This window comes from Heterodontus francisci, chromosome 18, assembly GCF_036365525.1.
Source record: "Heterodontus francisci isolate sHetFra1 chromosome 18, sHetFra1.hap1, whole genome shotgun sequence".
Lineage (NCBI taxonomy): Eukaryota > Metazoa > Chordata > Chondrichthyes > Heterodontiformes > Heterodontidae > Heterodontus > Heterodontus francisci.
In genome coordinates this window covers 62,577,750-62,597,762 of record NC_090388.1, presented here as the reverse complement: position 1 = coordinate 62,597,762, position 20,013 = coordinate 62,577,750, and the positions used below count along the sequence as shown (strand labels likewise).

The following is a 20,013-nucleotide window of genomic DNA, read 5'->3' as shown; positions in this document are numbered from 1 at the left end:
TTTTTAGTCTATTGCATTGTATAGTTCCATTGCAAAATTGTGATTTTTTTTGCAGGTATTCATTGCATATTTAGTCTTTTTTTTTATTTTCTACTACAAAAAATGTTTTGTAATGTTTTATAACTTGTTTCAGGCCAGTGCTCTCAAGGACATTTCTCCTCTGATGGATTCAGGCCCTGTAGATCATGTCCATTTGGCACATTCCAACCCGAGCCAGGTCGCACACAGTGTTTTTACTGTGGGGGTGGATTGATGACGAAATATGAAGCAGCAGTTTCGTTTCAAGATTGTGAAACAAAAGGTAAACCCAGCCATTATTATTCATGATATAAAAACAGTATGATTGTGCACACTCCCATCATGTGACCACCACACTTCAGATGTCTTACTTTGCTGATTAGGTGAAAGTAAAATTCCAGTAAATAGGACTGAGGAGGCAGGGAATATTCAAATTAAGAGTGAGGACAATAATTTCAAAGTGAACAGTAAACTACCAATGAAAATCTATGAAGGACATTTAAACAACCAACCTTGAATAGCTGGTCAGAAGAATCTACAAATTAAAGAGCATAAAGCACTCAAAACACATTACAAATACGTTTCCACCTGTATTCTTTATGTCAGTCTGATGAATACAGATTTAAAAATGCATTATAAAAACCAAGAAATTAAACATATCAGAATAATATGTTTTGACCCAACGCTATCTCTGTTCACTTCAGATTGATGGTGTGTTCTGTGCCAGGACAGAATTTACCATCATGCATCAGCAGGAATCTGTCAGTGCAATTGCAAACTAATGAACAAGTGGAAGGATATATATCTTGGTGGAAAAGGATTTTTGAATTTCTTTGACTTTTTCAAAATTCTTTGTAAACAAGCTGCAGAAAATAGTCAGATAATAATCTGGTAAAATTTCATACTTGTTGCTTTTTAGATCAGTCAGCTTAAGTCAAAAACATTTCCTGGCCTTTGTAGGCGGGCCTTCCTCTTCTTCTGGCAGCCTCAGCAGTGGCCACCTGTATTGGTGGCGCTCCCCAGGCTGCCCTCAATTGGACAGCAGACATGGCGATGGCCTCTTAATTGGCTGCCACTCAGGTTCCCGCCGTCTGTCCACATGGGCACGGGTCCCGCTTTCAGTACCAGCAGCGAGACAACCCGTGCTTCGATAAAATCCCGGCCAGGATGTCTTCCTCATCTTAATTTCAGTACCTATTCTTTCCTTCCAAATGAAAGTTTTAATAAAATTTTGAAAAATTATCTGATCTACATAAAGGCTTTGAATGTCACCATATGTGTCATCTGGATAGCTAGAAATGTAAGTTTCTAATTATCAGTTCTACTAGCTGTGTCTTTAGCTGTACTGTGCAAACAACAATATTCTGCTCTTTCTAATACCCACCATCTTACCTGTGTCCACAGTTCCCCCCACCCCCGATCCATGACTCAGTTTCTATCCAGTTATTTTAAGTGCATAGTGCCCCTTATATTCTCTGCCTTCCCCTGAAATACTTCTTCCCGTTTACTCACTACGCCATGTCTTCACTTTTCCAATCGCTAACTTGAATTCTCAGTATCTTACTCTCTCCATCCCAAGTACTCACTATCCCAGTCCCCAAAATACATTAATCACCCTGTGGACTACGTTCCACTTCCCCCACCACCCCACCTCTTCACTACTTACTTCTTTAACCAAAGTTGTTATAACCTGCCTAAGTTGTCAATATCTTCCCCCCAACTGGCCTTGGTTGCTATTCCCTGCCTGCACAATTACTAACTTCCCCAGCCCCTTAACCAGTCACTTATCCCCTCCAAAATCTTTACAAGCCCAGAGCACAAACAACAGAGCTTCTCACTAACTGTGAGGAACACCACAGAAGATTCATATACTTATAAAAACCAAGCCCTCTGACCCATATTTAAGTTATGATTTTTTTCTAGTATTAAGAAACTCAAAGTCAGTTCCCTGTGACAGCATCCATATAGGGGTTTGCTCACATAATATGAAACCCCAGAGCTGCCAGCTAGTACCTAGAGCCTCCCATGATCACTGCACTCCACTGTTTAAGTAACTTAAAGCCATTCTGCTGAGCAACAGCATGACAGATGCACATGATATATTTTATATACACACAGTGGCCGGGATTCTTATTTAAATACAAGGGTGGGAACAGAAGCGAGCAGACACTTAAACCCGCCCCTCAGGTCGGCATGCCAGTTTCCTGATGCAAAATCAAAATGCTGTAAGTTTAAAAGCATCAGAGAACGGGAAGAGGCAACCCACCCGAAATGTTTAGTTAAGGTTGTCAATGTCCTTGCTGTCAGCTCATTAAGAGCAAGTCTGGAATTCTCCTATTAAAGCAGGGGATCAAAGCAGAGTCTCAAGCACAACAGGGAGGAGGAGGCGGTGACATAACAGGGAGCGAGTCAGGATGGTGAGACAGCAGCAAAAGGCAGCATTAAAGAGGGAAGGCTCAGAAAAGGCCCTTGTTCCCAGGCAACCAGTGGTACAGTGTCAGGAGCATTAATGTTAATGTGACTCATTCTTGGCAGGTGGGGGCCTAGCATGACAACTACGCTTAAGGGTCATCAATGCTGCTGAGCACACATCTCTCCTATGCTCTGGAGAACACTATGCCCCCTCAGGGTGCCCCTCTCTTTTGCATTCTGTTGCCTGTTGACCAGGAGGCATGCTATCTATCTTTGAATCTATCTTTGGACTCACCTTGCCAGACCTAAGCAGGTCATTGAAACGTTTCCTGCACTGGACCCAGTTCCTGCTCACCACTCCGATGCTGCTGATTTCCAGAGCCACTCCAGCCATGCCTTCTTGGTCTGCCTTGTGGGTCTTCTCATGTCATTGACAGGAAATAGGATATTTCTCGGTGATATCACCCCCTCCAGCAGCACCTTAAGTTTGGCATCTGAGAAACAGGGGATGCCCTGGCATGGGAGCCCTCCCTACCCATTGCCCTCTACTCAGCTCCTCCCTCCATTATTGCAACAAATGGCAACTACAGCAATGGCTGCTGCACGCCCTTTAAATCGGGCCTGCTGTTCCTGTGTGCTGCTTCCTTCCCGCGTCCACCGCCACTAATTGATCAGGGAATTTGACTCTGGGCCTATCAAGTGCCTTTTCAATTGAAATTGCAACACATGCGCGTTGTCAACGTGGTGCGGGGTCGGGACCCGGAAATGAATGTGACGTCGGGGTCATAAACCCAAAATTGAAATCCTGCCCATTGTGTCAGCCAGGGCTCAGTTGATAGAGCTCTTGCCTCTGAGGAAGAAGGTTGTGAGATCAAGTCCCACGCCAGAAACTTAAACGCAAAATCTAGGCTAACAGTGAGGGAGTGCTGCACTGTTGGAGTTGTCGTCGCTCGAATGGAGCGTTAAACCAAGGCCCATCCTGCCGTCTTAGATGGATGTAAAAGATCCCATAGCATTATTTGAAGGAGTCTTGGCCAGTAATTATCCCTCAACATCACTAAAACAGATTATCTGGCTAATACCTCATTGCTGTTTGTGGGAGCTTGCTGTGTGTGTTTTCTTCATTACTACCCTTCAAAAGTACTTCATTGGATGTAAAGCGGTTTAGGACGTTCTGAGGCATGAAAGGAGCTTCATTCTTACATCTCAATGTACAAATTAATATATTTCACATTTATTTTTAAACTCACATTTTCTTAACTCTTGCACCTCCAAAATTTGCTTTCAAAGTTTACAATTTAATTTTTCAAATCATTTAATTTTCATTTCTATTTTCCCATTGATTTACTCCAGAACCCCAAGATCTATTCTTGACTCCCTCATCCACATGCTACCCCTCGCTGCCGACATGGAGATCTACCTCTCCACCAACTCTCTTAAACCTTCCCCTGCCTATATGTTGTCAGACTGTGACATCCAGGCCAAGAGTTTCAGTGTTGGGCACAAAAATCTGGACACAAATTGTGCTAGTTGTAAGTGGGTTTTTGTGCTTCTCATTTCATGTCGCCAAGTGTAAACTCTTGCATGAACTAGTGCAATCTAGCATTTGAGAACTTAACTATTTTTGGAATGTTGTATTAAAAGAATCCTTAGGATAGTTAAGAGTGGTAACCTGCCACAGTTCAATTAATACAGCTGAAAATGGGTTTATCACAAAATAAAGTGTCTAGTTCATCACTCGAATAACCCAATTTTTAAATAACTGAAAATAACTTTTAAAAACTTTAAAAAACATTTACCAGTTACATTGGCATACAGTACTCAGTTTCTTAGTAAATTAAAAAATATATATTCGTAAAATCTTTTATAACTTGCCTATTAGTATCCTTGCTTTAAAAAATGAGACTCTCCTTGAAGGCACGCAAAAGGCTGTCATTAGTGGAAACTCACTATGTGATTAATTCAGTCTGGGGACATGGACAGTTTCGTGCTTCCAGCGCAACACTTTTTAAATTAGCTCAAAGATCGTGGAAACTTGATTTACGCTGAATATAATTTGCGCTTGAAATTCCTTGATCTTTTGTGCTGGTTTGGCTGATTTTGAACAAATTGCTCTGGACTGCAACCTAGCAAAAACCTGAGCTACCAGTCTTGGATGACAACAATTTCCACCAGCTAATCATTGATGAGACCAAATCCATCTTCAACACTGACCACCCGCAACAAACTCTGTACCTTTGCCAAGATTCCAGTGCCCTCACTAACCAGTCTGAAGCTGAAACAGTCTGTTCATAAACTTGCCATTGTAATCAACCACAAGCTGAATTTCTGATCTCATGTTCTCTCCATCACAAGAAGCACCTACTTCTACCTCCACAACATTGCTCACCTTCACCCCGCCTCAGCGGTCAATATCCTCATTCATGCCTTTGAGACTTCCAGATTCAACTTTTTAAATTGCTACCCTCGTCCTGTCCCACATCAGACCTCACTCACCCATCACTGCTGACCTCACTGAATACATTGGCTCCCAGTCTCCCAGCAGCTCAAATTTAAAATTTATATCCTTGTGTATAAATCCCATCAGAGTCGCTCCTTTCCCTCTGTCTATAACCTACTCTAGGCCTACAAACCTACCCTGCCCCACCTGTTCCTCTGACTTCTGAAGCAACCCTTTGCCCCATGGTTGAAGGACATGCTGTTTAGGTCACGAGGAATTCACTCCCTAAGCCCCTCTACGTCACCAACTCCCTCTGCTTTAAGACTCTCCTTAAAACCCACCTTTTCGACCAAGCCTTTAGTCATCCCTTCTAATATCTGCTTATTTGGTTTGGCGTTCAGTTTTCCTTGCGTCTGTGGAGCACTTTTGGAGATTTTTTCCACATTAAAAAGTGTTACATAAATGAAATTTGTTATTATACACAATTGCTTGACCCCCTCAATCAAGAATATTATCTGGTAATTTCATTCTGGCATCAATTATTCTTCATTCTATTTTTGAATTATACAAATCTTTGTCGTGTTCACGTGTTATATAGCATCACAATGCCAACCTGAATATTTCCTGGTTCAATTCCTGAGCTTTGTTTTTGTCTTTTAAAAATAAAAGGCTGGATTTTATGGTAGGCGGACAGGACTTCCGCCTAGCCCGGGCTCCGACCTGCATTTTACGGGTCCCTGGACTTTAATTGGCCCGAGGCGGGACTTCCACCCGCTTGAGGGAGGAGGTCCCGCCTCAGTGAGCTGCCAGCCAATCAGCGGCTGGCAGCTCTTAGTCCCAGCAGCGCCACCAGGAGCGGTGACCACTGCTGGGACTGCAGCCCAGCCGATGCCATGGAGCCAGGACTTCAGGTAAGTTGGGCTTACCTCACCGGGGGGTGATCAGTCGTGACAGCGAGGCAAGGGTATTCTTTGGGTGGGGGGAGGGGGGGGAGGGTCCTGGGGTGGGTTGGGAGGCCGGGGCAGCCCTCAATCAGCCACTCTGTGCCCAACAGCCATGGCACCCCCCCCCCCGGGGCATGGAAAGGCCGGCAGCTATTGCTGGGCGGCCTTCACGTCCCCAGCATGCCTGCTTGTCATGGGTAAAATACCCATGGAGGCGGGCGAGGGCTCTTAAGTGGCCGTTAAGTGGTCACTTAAGGGTCTTGATTGGCCTCGGGCGGGCGGGCTGTTTTCCCCACCCCCTCGCCCGACCTCCGTAAAGTTGGCCAGAGGTGGGAGTGGGGCGGGGAGGCCTCCCAGAGCCTCCCGCTCAATTTTACGCCTCCATCATCCAACCTGCTGGGGTGGCATAAAATTCAGCCCAAAATGTTATATATAAAAGTTTTTGTAAACATATTATTCATCATTTAGTGAAAATGTTTTTATGTTCACAAACCTTTCCACAGTTCATTGTTCTCCTGGTCACCATTACAACTCCACAACACACAGATGCATAAGATGTCCAGTTGCAACTTACCAGCCAGAATTTGGCCAGAATTACTGCATTACCTGTCCTGGAAATACTACTACAGATTTTGATGGTTCCACAAATGTCACTCAATGTAAAAGTAAGTAATTGCCAATATATTAGGAAATAGTATTCTCCAGGTTGTATTTTAGAACATTGGTACACTGCATTAAAACAACATGATCTTGCAATAGCCAATACAGGAGATTCAAAGAAGGAAGGCAATCTGAAAATTCTCAAAACAAGATGTTTTTAGGATGTAAAATTGTGTTCATTTTAGGACCATATTTTTAAAAAGAGTCTTATCCTACAGTTATGCCAGTACAGCAGCACATTGCCTTCAATGGAAAAGAATCTTGGGTGTGATGTGAACAGTCTGCCCTACTGCAGACAACAAAATTCACCCCCTGGGGTTTCTCTTCCACACAACAGTATACGTTCCACAGTCTTGCCTTTGTAAGTTCTTGAACTATATTGGGCTGGATTTTATTTTCTCCTTCCTGGGAGCGGCGGTGGGTGAAAAAAATGGTGGCCCACACATCTTGAGCGCTGAGGCTCATTTAAATATGCAGAGCGGCCGCTCCCCCTCCCCCACAATCGCATGGTGGGGGCAGCCTAAGCGATGCCGTGAATGGCAACAGCAATCTCTGCGCAAGTGCTGGCGCCCTTTTTAAAGGGCTGCCAGCCCTGCTCAGGCAATGCAGAGTTGCCCCCGTTTCCCTCATCACACTAAAAATAAATGTTTGGCCCGATCGCCCGCCCCCCCCCCCCCCTCCACCCACCATTATACTGAAATTGCAGAGTCAACCCCTCTTCCCCCACCACAACTGCACAAAGTGCAGAAGTCACCCCTTCCACCCCCATACTAAAAATACGGAGTTGACCCTGTTTCCCACCCCTCCAACTACACTAAAAATGCTCTGATCTCCCCCTTCCCCACCTCGGTGGTTCCAGTTTTCCCTGAACGGGAAAGTGAAGGCGCATGAGTGCTGCCAGTCACAATGAAGATCCAGATCCGATGGTAAGATCACAGGGAATTGGATTTAAATGTATGCATAAAGTTAATTTCAATATTTAAAGTCAGGCCCCATCGCCGAGCTATGGGGCGGCTGCCACGGAGCCTCACCGCTGCCGAGAAGATTGGGCTCTTCACTCCTGGCGTTGGGATCTATGGCGGGCCGCTGTCGCTGCTATCTTCCAACCCCCTGCCATGTAGCCCGCGTCAGGAGCTCAACAAGATTCAACCCAATGTCTTTTAAATTGATTTGAGTTGCCCTTTAATTATGCATTTAGATAGCTCCCAGATGGTTCAGTGAGTAAAAGGTCCAGTGTGTTCCCATGACAGGGACAAAATCTCCCACATTCAGTCCCGACTCTGCTCTGAATTGCTAATCTAAGCTGGGTAGCAGTTAGGCTGCTAAAATTGGCATTAGTGTATATGGATTGAAGGGGTAGAGAATGAGGTTGGTTTTAAAGAAACACAGGATGCCTTCTCCTGAATATTAACTAATGATCACTGTGGAAGGTGCATATATGGATATTGGGTTATTTTAGGTTAGGATCAATCAGAATACTTTATATCATCAAATAACCTACTAACATTTACTATTTGAAGAAAGACTTGTATTTATAAAATATCTTATCACACTCAAGTCTCAACAAGTCTCAGAAACCTACATCTGTTACATTATTGAAGTGCATTCTCATGTTTTCTTTGCAAATGTAGCACACAATATGCATACATCAAGGCTCCATAACTAGCAATGATATCAATGACCAATTAATCTGATTTTGATGGTAATGATGATTGAAAGAGAATTTTTTTTGCTCTTTAACTATTGCCGTGGGATCTTTACTAGATACTTGAATGATAATAGGGATAAGAAGTTTTAGTTATCTGGAGAGACTAGAGAAGTTGGGCAGGCAGGAACCGAGAAAGACCACACCTTTAATTCACTCAATGTCAGTCCAGATTATGAATTCAAACTCCTGGAGTGGAAATGAAATGATAACCTTTTGGCTCTGAAAGGGTAGTGCTACTAACTGAGCCAAATTGGCACAAGGTGGTTCTAGACTCACACCTGAAACATAGTCACTTGCATAATCTCCTGCAAGGTTATCAGTTTAGCAGTAAATTGCACTATGTCGACTAACACCAAAGTAAGTACAAAAACAAAGTACTGTGCATACTGGAAATCTGAAATAAAAACAGAAAATGATGGAAATACTCAACAGGCCGGGCAGCATCTGTGGAGCGAGAAACAAAGGTAGTGTTTCAGGTCAGTTACCTTTCATTAGAACTGGAAGAAGTTAGAGATATAACAGGTTTTAAGCATGTACAGAGACAGGGAAGAGGAGGGGATAAAAAAACAAAGGCTGAATTTTATGCTCTCCCTGCAGTGAGTTTGAGGGAGGGGGGAGCATTTAATTGGGGGGATGGTGGTGGGTGGGGATCCCGCCAACATCTCGCCTCCACCCTCATTAAGTCTGTGGTCGGAAGGTCCATGGATGGCCTTCCTGCCACCAATTGAGGCCCTTAAGTGGGAAATTAACGCCCACCTTCACCGGTATTAGCCCATCAGTGGGCGGTCCTTTCGCCAAATGGTGAGCACGCCAAGCAACCTAAGTTGCTTGCTGGCTCCTAGGGTGGGGTCAGGGGTCCCTCATTCAAAGGCATAGCACCTGATCGAGGGACCCAGCATCAGGAAGTGGGGTGCCTTCTGACATCCAACCCCCTGCCTTTGTTGCTGACCCTCTTATATCCCCTCCCCTGCGACCCCCACCCCGCAAAACCCCACTCGCCATGTCTCACCTGTGGCCTCTGATTGGCCAGCACCTCTCAGCAGGCAGGACTTCCATCGCTGGGATCCTTAATGTCGGGGAAGGCCCGCTGATGCTCAGTTAACTGCCTGATTGGCACTTGGTGCGGTGGGCCTTCATGAGAAAAGGCAACGTAGGGTTCTCGGCTCTTCAGCCAGTGGCCGAGAACCCCATTGCCTACATAAAAAAATGTCTGTGAAAGGGTGGAAGGCAGGAGAAATTAAATGACAAGAGGGATGATGAGGCAAGGCAAAATGGAATGCTAATTGCACAAGTAAAGAAACAAAAGTTGGGTCTAGAGGAGCTGTAAATGGGAACTCATTACCAACAGCTGCTATCTGAAAGATGGGAACAATGGTTACCCTCTGTAATTGCTGTACTTGAAGCTGAGTCCGGAAAGCTATAAAGTGCTTAATTGAAAGATGAGGTGCTGTTCCTGGAACTTCAATTGAACTTCATTGAAATAGAGGCCAAGGACAGAGAGGTCAGAGTGTAGGGGAGACCACATTGTGAGCAGTAAATACAGTATACTAAATTGAAAGAGGTACTAGTAAATCACTGATATATCTGAAAGGAGTGTTTGGAGCCCTGGACGGTGGGAAGGGAACAGGTGAAAAGGCAGGTCTTGTATCTCCTGTGCTTGCATGGGAAGAGGTTGAGGGTAATTGGGAGAACTAGAGCAGTTAGTTGACTCTTAATAACTTTTAAAAGGTGACCAAAGTTTTATTCAAATGTTTGAAGCTCAGGATATTTCACTAAGGTGATTTTATGTTACGTATGTATGAAAAATAAATAATCTTACTGTCTTGTGACGTTTATGTAAAGACCAGCAGTGCGGGGGTGATCTTGGAGACTATACAGGTTTCATTGAGTCACCCAACTATCCTGGAGACTATCCTTCTAATGTGGAGTGCATTTGGAATATAAATCCACCACCGAAGAGAAGAATCCTCATTGTAGTGCCAGAGATCTTCTTACCAATGGAAGATGAATGTGGAGATGTTTTAGTGATGAGAAAGAGTTGTAAGTAACCACATACTCCGTTTACTCCTTTTAAAATTTTGTGTCTAAGTTTATATTACTCAATTTTTAACAATTATCTTATTCATAGATATTTTGATACATATATATTGTTGGCCCCTCCCTTCACATCTTGTCTTTGTTCTGTTTGCATTGCTCTGTTTCTTTGCGTTCCCAGTTTCTGCATCTATTTATGCCTTTGTATTCTTCCTTCTTTTAGTGCCCATTTTCCTTTCTTTCACTAAAATGTCATAAGCCAAAGAAGAAATAAAAAGCAGCACATCTGTTTCAATAATGAGAAAAGAAATTGTGTAGGGAGATAATTTCAATTCAGAGTTCTGCCTCCAAGTATTTCATATACATTATCATGAAGGGTTATAGGGGAAGCACATCCCTGTGAAGAACTCCCAGTTTATAATTGTTTACTCATTCCCATCATATGAAGAGCCAATGTTTCAGGGTGGGTGTCTGCCTTGAAATAAATCAGATAATGTTTACCGTTGGCTTGTCATTGAGCATCTGAAGGGGTGGTAGAGGCGGGAACCCTCACAACATTTAAAAAGTATTTAGATGAGCACTTGAAACACCATAGCATACAAGGCTACAGGCCAAGTGCTGGAAAATGGGATTAGAATAGATAGGTGCTTGATGGCCAGCACAGACACGATGGGCTGAATTTTTTCAGTATTTTCTGTTTTAATTCAAGGTTCTAGTCATTGCTTTACTCTGATCGCAGCAACCATTATCTACTCAACTTAGTATCATGTTCACTATGCTCAATACTGTGTAAGTTTGAATTTTAAAACACAAACTAAATTGGTAGTAGGTTCTAACCATGTTCCTCAAAATAAATAAAACTATGCTATAATTTATATCAGAAGTCTTCTGGACCATACATTGCTTAACGTATGTGACTAATTAGTAGGCAAGACTCAAGTTGTATGCATTACCACTGTGATCATCCTGCATCCCCACTCAACTACCAAGGTGAAAGCTTAAAAAAGGTTAACCCAAAGTGGTTCCAAACTCAGAAGACGATATCACAAATATTGACAATTTACAAAAGATCATAAAATCAGGTTGAATGCAAAAAAAATGTTAAAGAACTTAAAATAGGAGAAAGTATTTTCTGAATGTTAAAATAGGTACCCTTTCCATATCCCTCACATGCATTCATAATTCTTCCAGTAAGTAATTCTGATCAGCAAAGTTCACCTATGAATGCTCAATTCACTTATACTACATCCCTGTGTGCGTTACTTTATTTTGAATGGATTAATACCTATATAAAAACAGGAATGTATAAGAACAGCAATGAAGACAAGTAAGTTAAATTTCATACATGCCCTTCACCGATCACAATTTTCACCCTTTGATTTCCAATCATTTATTGAACATTTTCAGCTTCTTCAGAGATTGATGCAGTTCAAACCATGCTAGCTCACAAAGACCAGTATGGATATGGGATAACTTTAATGGATGGAAAATCATTGATTGGGAGTGCACAATTTAATGATATGTGCCCTTGGTGCATGCCAAGTGGAATTCTGATGTCAAAGTGATAACATACTAAAAATATAAAATGCATGCACTGAAAACAACTAAGCCTGTGGAAAGTTCTCAATTTATATTGTATTATTCACCATATCATTTGCAGCTTCACCAACATCTATCACAACATATGAAACATGCCAGACCTATGAGCGCCCAATAGCATTTACATCAAGATCTCGGAAACTATGGATTCAATTCAAAGCTAATGAGGGGAACAGTGCCAAAGGATTTCAAGTTCCATATGTTACATATGATGGTAAGGAAACATGGAACTAATTTATAAAGATGTCTTTATAAATTCTGTTCAGATTAGACCAAGTTTATTTTCTACTTTGACCAGATCAATTCACATTTTTAAACCATTAATTTTAAATGCATTTTCCAAATTATGCAGCATTCTTCAAGCAATGAGAGAGAGCAATCAATCTGATGCAAAGTCTCTTCAGTAGCTATTAGGGGTGCATCAGAATGACTTCCGGCAGGAATTATTTGCCATTCTCTTTTTGAAGAATGTATATTGATGCATTCCCAAGGTTAAGAACTAGGAACAAACTCAGGTCTCATCTATTTCATGGAAGAGTAGCACATTGCACTACTGCATTAGGATAATTGCTCTAAATGTTGCTTCATAAGAATAAATATGTAGTTCATTAAAATGATGGAAATCAAGATAGTGCAGTACACGAGTCCGTCAACTCAACTGTATGCATGAAAACCCACCTCCAATGCCTCCAACCTGAGAGTGATGCTGTCTAATCATAGTGCCTTTGAACACTGGGTCCTTGCTATCTGTTTCCTGAGGCTCTTCAGCTTCTTTCACCCTCAGGCAAACAGGAAAGGCTGCCTCAAACTTTGCCATTTACATTTCCTGTCTCTCTGCCTATGAGTTCTAACAGCTCCTCATCATTGCAAACTCAGGGTTTTTAGTGCTGGTGCTCCTTTTGCTGTTTGAATTTCTTTGGCAGTTTTTTCCTTTGCAAGGAGAGAACACTGTCATAGGCATGTGTTGGCATAGATATTCTCCTTAATGAGTGTATATATTACATGGTTATGAGAGATGCATTGCTTCTTTAAGCTATGCATCCTTGAAATATGATGGTGCTTAAGTGTTTGCACAGATTGCCCTTTGCACGCGTGAGTTTCCCCAACATCCATGTGATCCTGAGAAAGAATATTAAAGGTCAGCTGAGAGAAGGTGCGATGAATAGAGATGTCTATTGGCCACCATTGTAAGATAATTGAAGCTCTTCCTCCACTTAGTGGCAGTTCTTGGTCTGGCAGAGGTTGCACTGACTGCCTATGTCAGCTCCCTTCATACTGTATGAACCACCATATCTTGGGGCTTGCCCTTAGTCTGCAACAGTCTTGCCTTTCTGGCCTGCATGTCTGTCAAAAGAACCTCTAATGCCGAAATGAAAAAAATGGGGATATTTTTAGCTACTGAATCCCTGAGGCTGCTGCTTTCTCCCTCTGTCCAAAAACATGGGTCCTTTAAATAGCTGCAGCAGTGACTATTCCTCCCTCAGCGAATAAGTGCAATGACGTTCCGTGCAGAGGGAGAGACACCTCTCATATCTTCTAACATCAGTGATTGAGGGGCTTGGGAGCAGATGTTAGTGGGTGTTCTGAGAGAAAAAGGGGATACACTTAGTGCTGCTGAATCCCCATGATATGTTCCTGCACTCAGGTAGAGCTTGGAACTGTTTTTACCTACAAAATTATGCTGTTAAAACACAGTTAGGAACCTACCATGAATGAACTGAATAACGTCTAATATCAGTTTTGAATAACGTCTAATATTCTTGACTATTTGAGGGAGGCTGATAACTGAAAGCAGCTGATCAAATATAATAATTTGCCCAGTTTTAATAGCGTGTCCGATACAGGAAAAAGGACATAGGGCTGAAAGTGGCCTTAAACAATGGCGGCCCGCAAGTGCAGGCCAAGCTTTGTGGAGCCACCACAATATTAAATGCGGCGGCTCATTTAAATGTCTGGGGCGAAATGCCGCCCCGCATCAATGATGTGGTGGGGGTGGGCGGTCTGCCCTGGCAACAGCGTCAGGTGCCACTGTGCAGGTGCCATTTTTAAAGGGCTTTGAGCCCTACAGTACAATTTAAATTTTTAAAGGACACACACACAATAAGAATACAAGTAATTACCTGCCCTCCTTCCCCACCAAAACACTCACCTCGTGCTGCCAACCTTTCCCCCCCAAAGTTCATCAACTTTAAACTTTACTCCTTCCCACCACCCCCTAGACTAATGAGATTAGTTTGACCTCACACCGCCCACCCCCCCACTGGAAAACTTACCTGCTCGCCCCTCCCCACCAGTGGTCTGCCTCGGATACCTGGACGGGAATCCGAAGGCATGGGAATGGCGGTCACCAGCACCAATATAGCACCGGAGCAGACGGTGGGAGCGGGTAAGTACTTAGTTCCTTTATTTCAATATATTTGCCTCTGTAGATCTGTCTCTCGCCGCCAAGCGGCAAGGGGCCGCCACAAGGCCTCACCGCCGCTGGCAATATCAGGCCAGGCTTTCCCGGAGTCTAGGCCTGTGGTGGGCCTCTGCCAGAGGCATTTTCCAGGGGCGGGGAGGGGGGCTGTAAAATCCATCCCATAGTTCTAAAGAACAACATTCAGGCTGGAAGGTAACTACGATCACATGCCCAGCAATTAGTCTATAATTTTTACCTTCAATGGATATGTGGTTTATATCTCCTACAGTATAGGTGAAGTTATCTAACTCATGGTGGGCAGAGTACCAAGGGTGCTATCACTGGAGATTATCCAGTGTCTTGCTGAGCCATGCAGACCAAGATGATCCTTTATTCAATTGCTGTCTGTGATGAGTTAGCTGATGTCAACCAGCTAGCTACAAAGCAATATTGACTAAAAGCCCACCCACAAAAGACATTACCAATGCAATAATATGAGTTTAAAAAAAAAAATTCATAGTTCATTTCTTTATTTACAAGCCTAAATAATTTTGAAAAAGCATTTATCCATATTGAAGTAGGTTGTTACTATTTAATTCTTTTTCTTGACCAGAGGACTACCAGCAGTTAATAGAAGATATTGTCAGAGATGGGCGCTTGTATGCTTCAGAGAATCACCAAGAAATTCTTAAAGTAAGCTTATCATTCAGAAGAAAAATTGATGTTTGTTCTTATAGTGTGCTGTAGAAATTTAAGTCATCAATACTAATGAGAGCATTTATCTTATGTTTTTAATATAGGACAAGAAATTGATCAAAGCACTCTTTGATGTATTGGCACATCCTCAAAATTATTTCAAGTATACAGCACAAGAGTCAAAAGAAATGTTTCCCAGATCATTTATAAAGTTGCTGCGGTCCAAAGTGTCCAGATTCTTAAGGCCGTACAAATAGTTTTGCTGCTGGAGATGTTTAATATGTTATTCTATTGCATGCTGAATAAAGAGGCATCCCTTCCTTCAACACTGGTGTCACACTTTCTCCTCAAAATTCAAGGTTCTGTTTAATAGTCTTCAGTTTTTACTTTAAACATTCTTTCCATTCTTCCTGAGTGAAGAACCTATCCTAAAATATGCCATAATGTTGTAAAAGCAGTCATCCTGCTCTGAGTTGATAATATTCCTTTGAAAGCAGAAAGAATTTAGCAAGCCTTGTGTGCATTTAATTTTGGCTGTAAATCTGTGCACTACAGGTTGTTTTCTGCCTTTTGTTATTTGTTCAAAAAACAATTGATTCTTATAGCAAATGACCGCTATTAAAAATAATTTCATCATCGGTCTCTTCTACAGGAAAGAAAATTATATCCCGTAGAACAAAAATATTCTTTCACTATGATGGAAAATAGATGAAATTGGCAACTACCTGCAAAGGTATCAAAATGATGCAATAGAAATAAAGAAAAAAGATGTAACTAATATTTGGAATTTTAATTGCACTTGAATTTTGTATTTGAAACAATTTAGAAAAAAAATCTAAATTGTATTCTCCTTAGGTTTATGTTTTACCTAAAAGTACTATTTGAATTGTATAGACTTGTAACTGTCCTTCAGAGATTAATCAGAATTGGAACAACTATGCTAATCTCCTGTACTGAATGATTAGAGAAGAGAATATAATCTTTCTTACCTCTGGTGCAGGTACACAAACTTTATTCTTAAAAAAAAAAGTTTTCTTTAAAAGAAAAGAACATTTTCCAAAATTGACACAGAATTTTAACATTTACTTTTATAATTTCTTGGGTGAATGGTGGAGGAAAAATGATTCCCCATATGTTTTCTGATAACACCATAGATTGCTTAATGCAGAATGTTGTGCTTGAATGATCAGTAATCCTTCCCCTTAGAAAGAAAATCCGTATAGACAGTCTCAGCTCTTTTTGGTACAGCCATATTGGTTGTTTTTAGCTGAATAGATGAAGAGGTGATGATAATTTGATACACACTTTTATTTTCCTAAAAAAACAATGCATTCGCTTGTGTATTTATGCTACTGATTTAGTGCTGTAATGGTAGCAAAGCTACTGGCTGATATACTAACTGGAATAGGCAGGTCTTCCTGTTGATCTGAAGTTTCATTATCTGTACAGAACTGGAAGTGTTTTACAGATTCTTGTGTTTTTTTTCCCATTCTTAGGTTACTGGGTCTGATCGATACTTTACCTAAGCTAAAAAAAAATTGTAGATGCTGCTTTATAAGCATTATTACCAAAATGTAAATTATGTACAAATGTTGGCAATGTTTTCCATACAAAATTAAGTTAATATTTACCGTGGTAGATAGAAAAAAAGTAAAAATGCAACTGTATAAACTGCAATAAGATTTTGTTACTTTATATAAATGGCTATAGTCATAGACTTACAGTAAGAGATCCACACAGTTGTGTTAATACTGCCAATTTTATCACTGTAAACCATTGTAAATGTAACCTATAGCTCTACCCAATTTACTTTAACTACCTTTCTTCTGCCTGTATTTAGTTTTATTTTCTGTTAGACCTCTAAAGGAGGCTCGTAAAGGATTTTGACTGTTTAATCATTTTCATAATAAACCACAAAGATTACTTTAATAGCGCTAAAGAAATCAGGTGTTTTTATTCAAGATTGGCGGGCGGACCAGTGGACAGTATGTAAACCCTGTGTGCAATTTCATATGTATCTATATAGCCTCCCATTTCATAATTATTCAGCACCGTGTCCTATACTTAAAAGCGACATTAGAACCTGCACATTCTGATTTTACAATAATTCATTTAAGCATCCTGTTTAAAATGGAAACTTCTACTATTCATACTAACTACTTACTTGTATCAATACCATAGGAAGTTAGAATGTCCTCTGAGCTGTGTGGGTAATGCATTATATTTTGTTCAGTGTACTCAGACTTGTATTTTTTCTTCAACTTTTCTTTCTTACCTCAGGGGGTGGGGTTCTGGTTTATCCTGTTCTCAGTGCATTGTCGGGATGGAGCAGGTTGCAGCTGTGGTTAGCACGTTTCTAAGTATTTTAGAAGGACTCCAACTGATGTAGCAAATATTAATATATTTCTCTCTTCATTTCTATAACTTGGGCCTTGAGATAACGGCTGGGGCTTTAATCTGCCTCATGGTCAAACTTTGTTGGAGAAGTGGAAACTCATCCCTGAAGGGATATTCTTATCACACAAGGTCCATGATTTTTAAATTTTTTTATTTAGAGATACAGCACTAAAACAGGCCCTTCGGCCCACTGAGTCCGTGCCGGCCATCAACCACCCATTTATACTAATCCTACATTAATCCCATATTCCTACCACATCCCCTCAATTCCCCTACCTACACTAGGGGCAATTTACAATGGCCAATTTACCGATCAACCTGCAAGTCTTTGGCTGTGGGAGGAAACTGGAGCACCCAGCGGAAACCCACGTATTCACAGGGAGAACTTGCAAACTCCGCACATCGCACAGGCAGTACCCAGAAGCGAACCCGGGTTGCTGGAGCTGTGAGGCTGCGGTGCTAACCGCTGCACCACTGTGCCATCCCTGATTTGTGTCTGATTGATCTATAATTTCCATGTGCTTCACTAGGGTCATGAAAAGGTTTATGGAAAACCCTTTTGCTGAGCTTACCGAGCATATGACACAAATACCAGCATGGTGTTTGGAATACATCATGTATAGTCAATGTTTACATATCCCACAAAAATCTTCCATATTGCTTGCCTATATAAACTTGTCTTCCTAATGCTCATACATTCTAGGATCACCTCAAAACCTGGACCCCAAAGCTCCGATGCTGTCAGAAATCCATCCCCAATTTTTCCACACTTCTCATTCATCAACCCTTCTACCACATCGTGTGGACCCCACAAAAATAAAGCAATTTTCTCACTTTTAGCATGATTGCACTATGGTACGTATAAACCACAGAAACAAACAGTTGGTTATAACTTGTGTACTATGTGTTAAGCAAGACGTAATAAGGTAGTGGATGTCTTGTATCTTTGCTTAGAGTTGGAAGATAGTGTTTTGTGTCATGTAATGACACCGTGTTCTCACACCTACACTGTTTGGGATCTTCTTGTCACTGCTGCTCTCACGTGCATTCAACTCTTCAGAAGAAGGAATTTTCCTCCACACAAGATCAGATGGCAGGTTGTTCAACCTTGCCCATCTTAAAGTGAAGACCAAAGTACCGAAAGTCCTCATCAGGGAACTCCTCTTTGCTGACGATGCTGCATTAACAACCCACACAGAAAAGTGTCTGCAGAGACTCATCAACAGGATTGCAGCTGCCTGCAACGAATTTGGCCTAACCATCAGCCTCAAGAAAACGAACATCATGGGATAGGACGTCAGACATGCTCCCTCCATCAATATCGGTGACCATGCTCTGGACGTGGTTCAAGAGTTCACCTGCCTCGGCTCAACTATCACCAGTAACCTGTCTCTCGATGCAGAAATCAACAAGCGCATGGGAAAGGCTTCCACTGCTATGTCCAGACTGGCCAAGAGGGTGTGGGAAAATGACACACTGACACGGAACACAAAAGTCCAAGTGTATCAAGCCTGTGTCCTCAGTACCTTGCTCTCTGGCAGCGAGGCCTGAACAACGTATGTCAGCCAAGAGCAATGTCTCAACTCATTCTATCTTCGCTGCTTCCGGAGAATCCTTGGCATCAGGTGGCAGGACCGTATCTCCAACGCAGAAGTCTTCGAGACAGCCAACATCCCCAGCATATATACCCTGCTGAGCTAGCGGCACTTGAGATGGCTTGGCCATGTGAGCTGCATGGAAGATGGCAGGATCCCCAAGGACGCATTGTACAGTGAGCTTGTCACTGGTATCAGGCCCACCGGCCGTCCACGTCTCCGCTTTAAAGATGTCTGCAAACGCGACATGAAGTCCTGTGACGTTGACCACAAGTCGTGGGAGTGAGTTGCCAGTGATCGCCAGAGCTGGTGGACAGCCATAAAGGCGGGGCTAAAGAGTGGCCAGTCGAAGAGACTTAGCTGTTGGCAGGAAAAAAGACAGAAGTGCAAGGAGAGAGCCAACTGTGTAACAGCCCCGACAACCAATTTTATCTGCAGCGCCTGTGGAAGAATCTGTCACTCTAGAATTGGCCTTTATAGCCACTCCAGGCACTGCTCCACAAACCACTGACCATCTCTAGGCGCTTTCCCATTGTCTCTCAAGACAAGGAGGCCAAAGAAGAAAAAAATGCAGAATGCATTGTCAGGAACATTGATTGACAGTGACTAAGTGTATAAACATATCTCCAAGTAGAGTGGCAAGCCTTTGAATGAATCAGCGTGCAAGCAGACCTAAACAGCAAGGATGAAAAGCAAAAAGATACACCATGGCATCATAGCATTTTTAGAGTACAAAATGAAGCCAATGGACCTGTTGAGCCTGAGCTGGCCCTCAAAGAACCATCCATTTAATCTAATTCCCCTGCTCTTTTTTTTTGTTCCTTTTTAAATTTTCTTTTTCAAATACTTATCCAATGTAATCAACTATCTGTACGTCAATCTACATTGTTACTGAGTTCTCACCATTGCATAATTGAGGGCGGCACAGTGGCGCAGTGGTTAGCACCGCAGCCTCACAGCTCCAGGGACCCGGGTTCGATTCCGGGTACTGCCTGTGTGGAGTTTGCAAGTTCTCCCTGTGTCTGCGTGGGTTTTCTCCGGGTGCTCCGGTTTCCTCCCACAAGCCAAAAGACTTGCAGGTTGATAGGTAAATTGGCCATTATAAATTG

General features: G+C 42.2%; 1 protein-coding gene across 3 annotated transcripts in view; it reads left to right on the top strand.

Moving 5' to 3' along the window:
* scube1 (signal peptide, CUB domain, EGF-like 1) overlaps positions 1-16,820 on the top strand; it is a 459,167-nt gene extending 442,347 nt beyond the window's left edge. For all 3 annotated transcript variants that reach the window (XM_068050870.1, XM_068050868.1, XM_068050869.1), the window contains 6 exons: positions 134-301; positions 6,318-6,479; positions 10,025-10,222; positions 11,877-12,029; positions 14,830-14,909; positions 15,017-16,820. In XM_068050870.1, the coding sequence (XP_067906971.1) occupies positions 134-301; positions 6,318-6,479; positions 10,025-10,222; positions 11,877-12,029; positions 14,830-14,909; positions 15,017-15,169 (914 nt within the window). In that variant the 3' untranslated portion in view covers positions 15,170-16,820. The remainder of the gene's footprint in view (positions 1-133; positions 302-6,317; positions 6,480-10,024; positions 10,223-11,876; positions 12,030-14,829; positions 14,910-15,016) is intronic.
* The last annotated feature ends 3,193 nt before the right edge of the window (positions 16,821-20,013 follow it).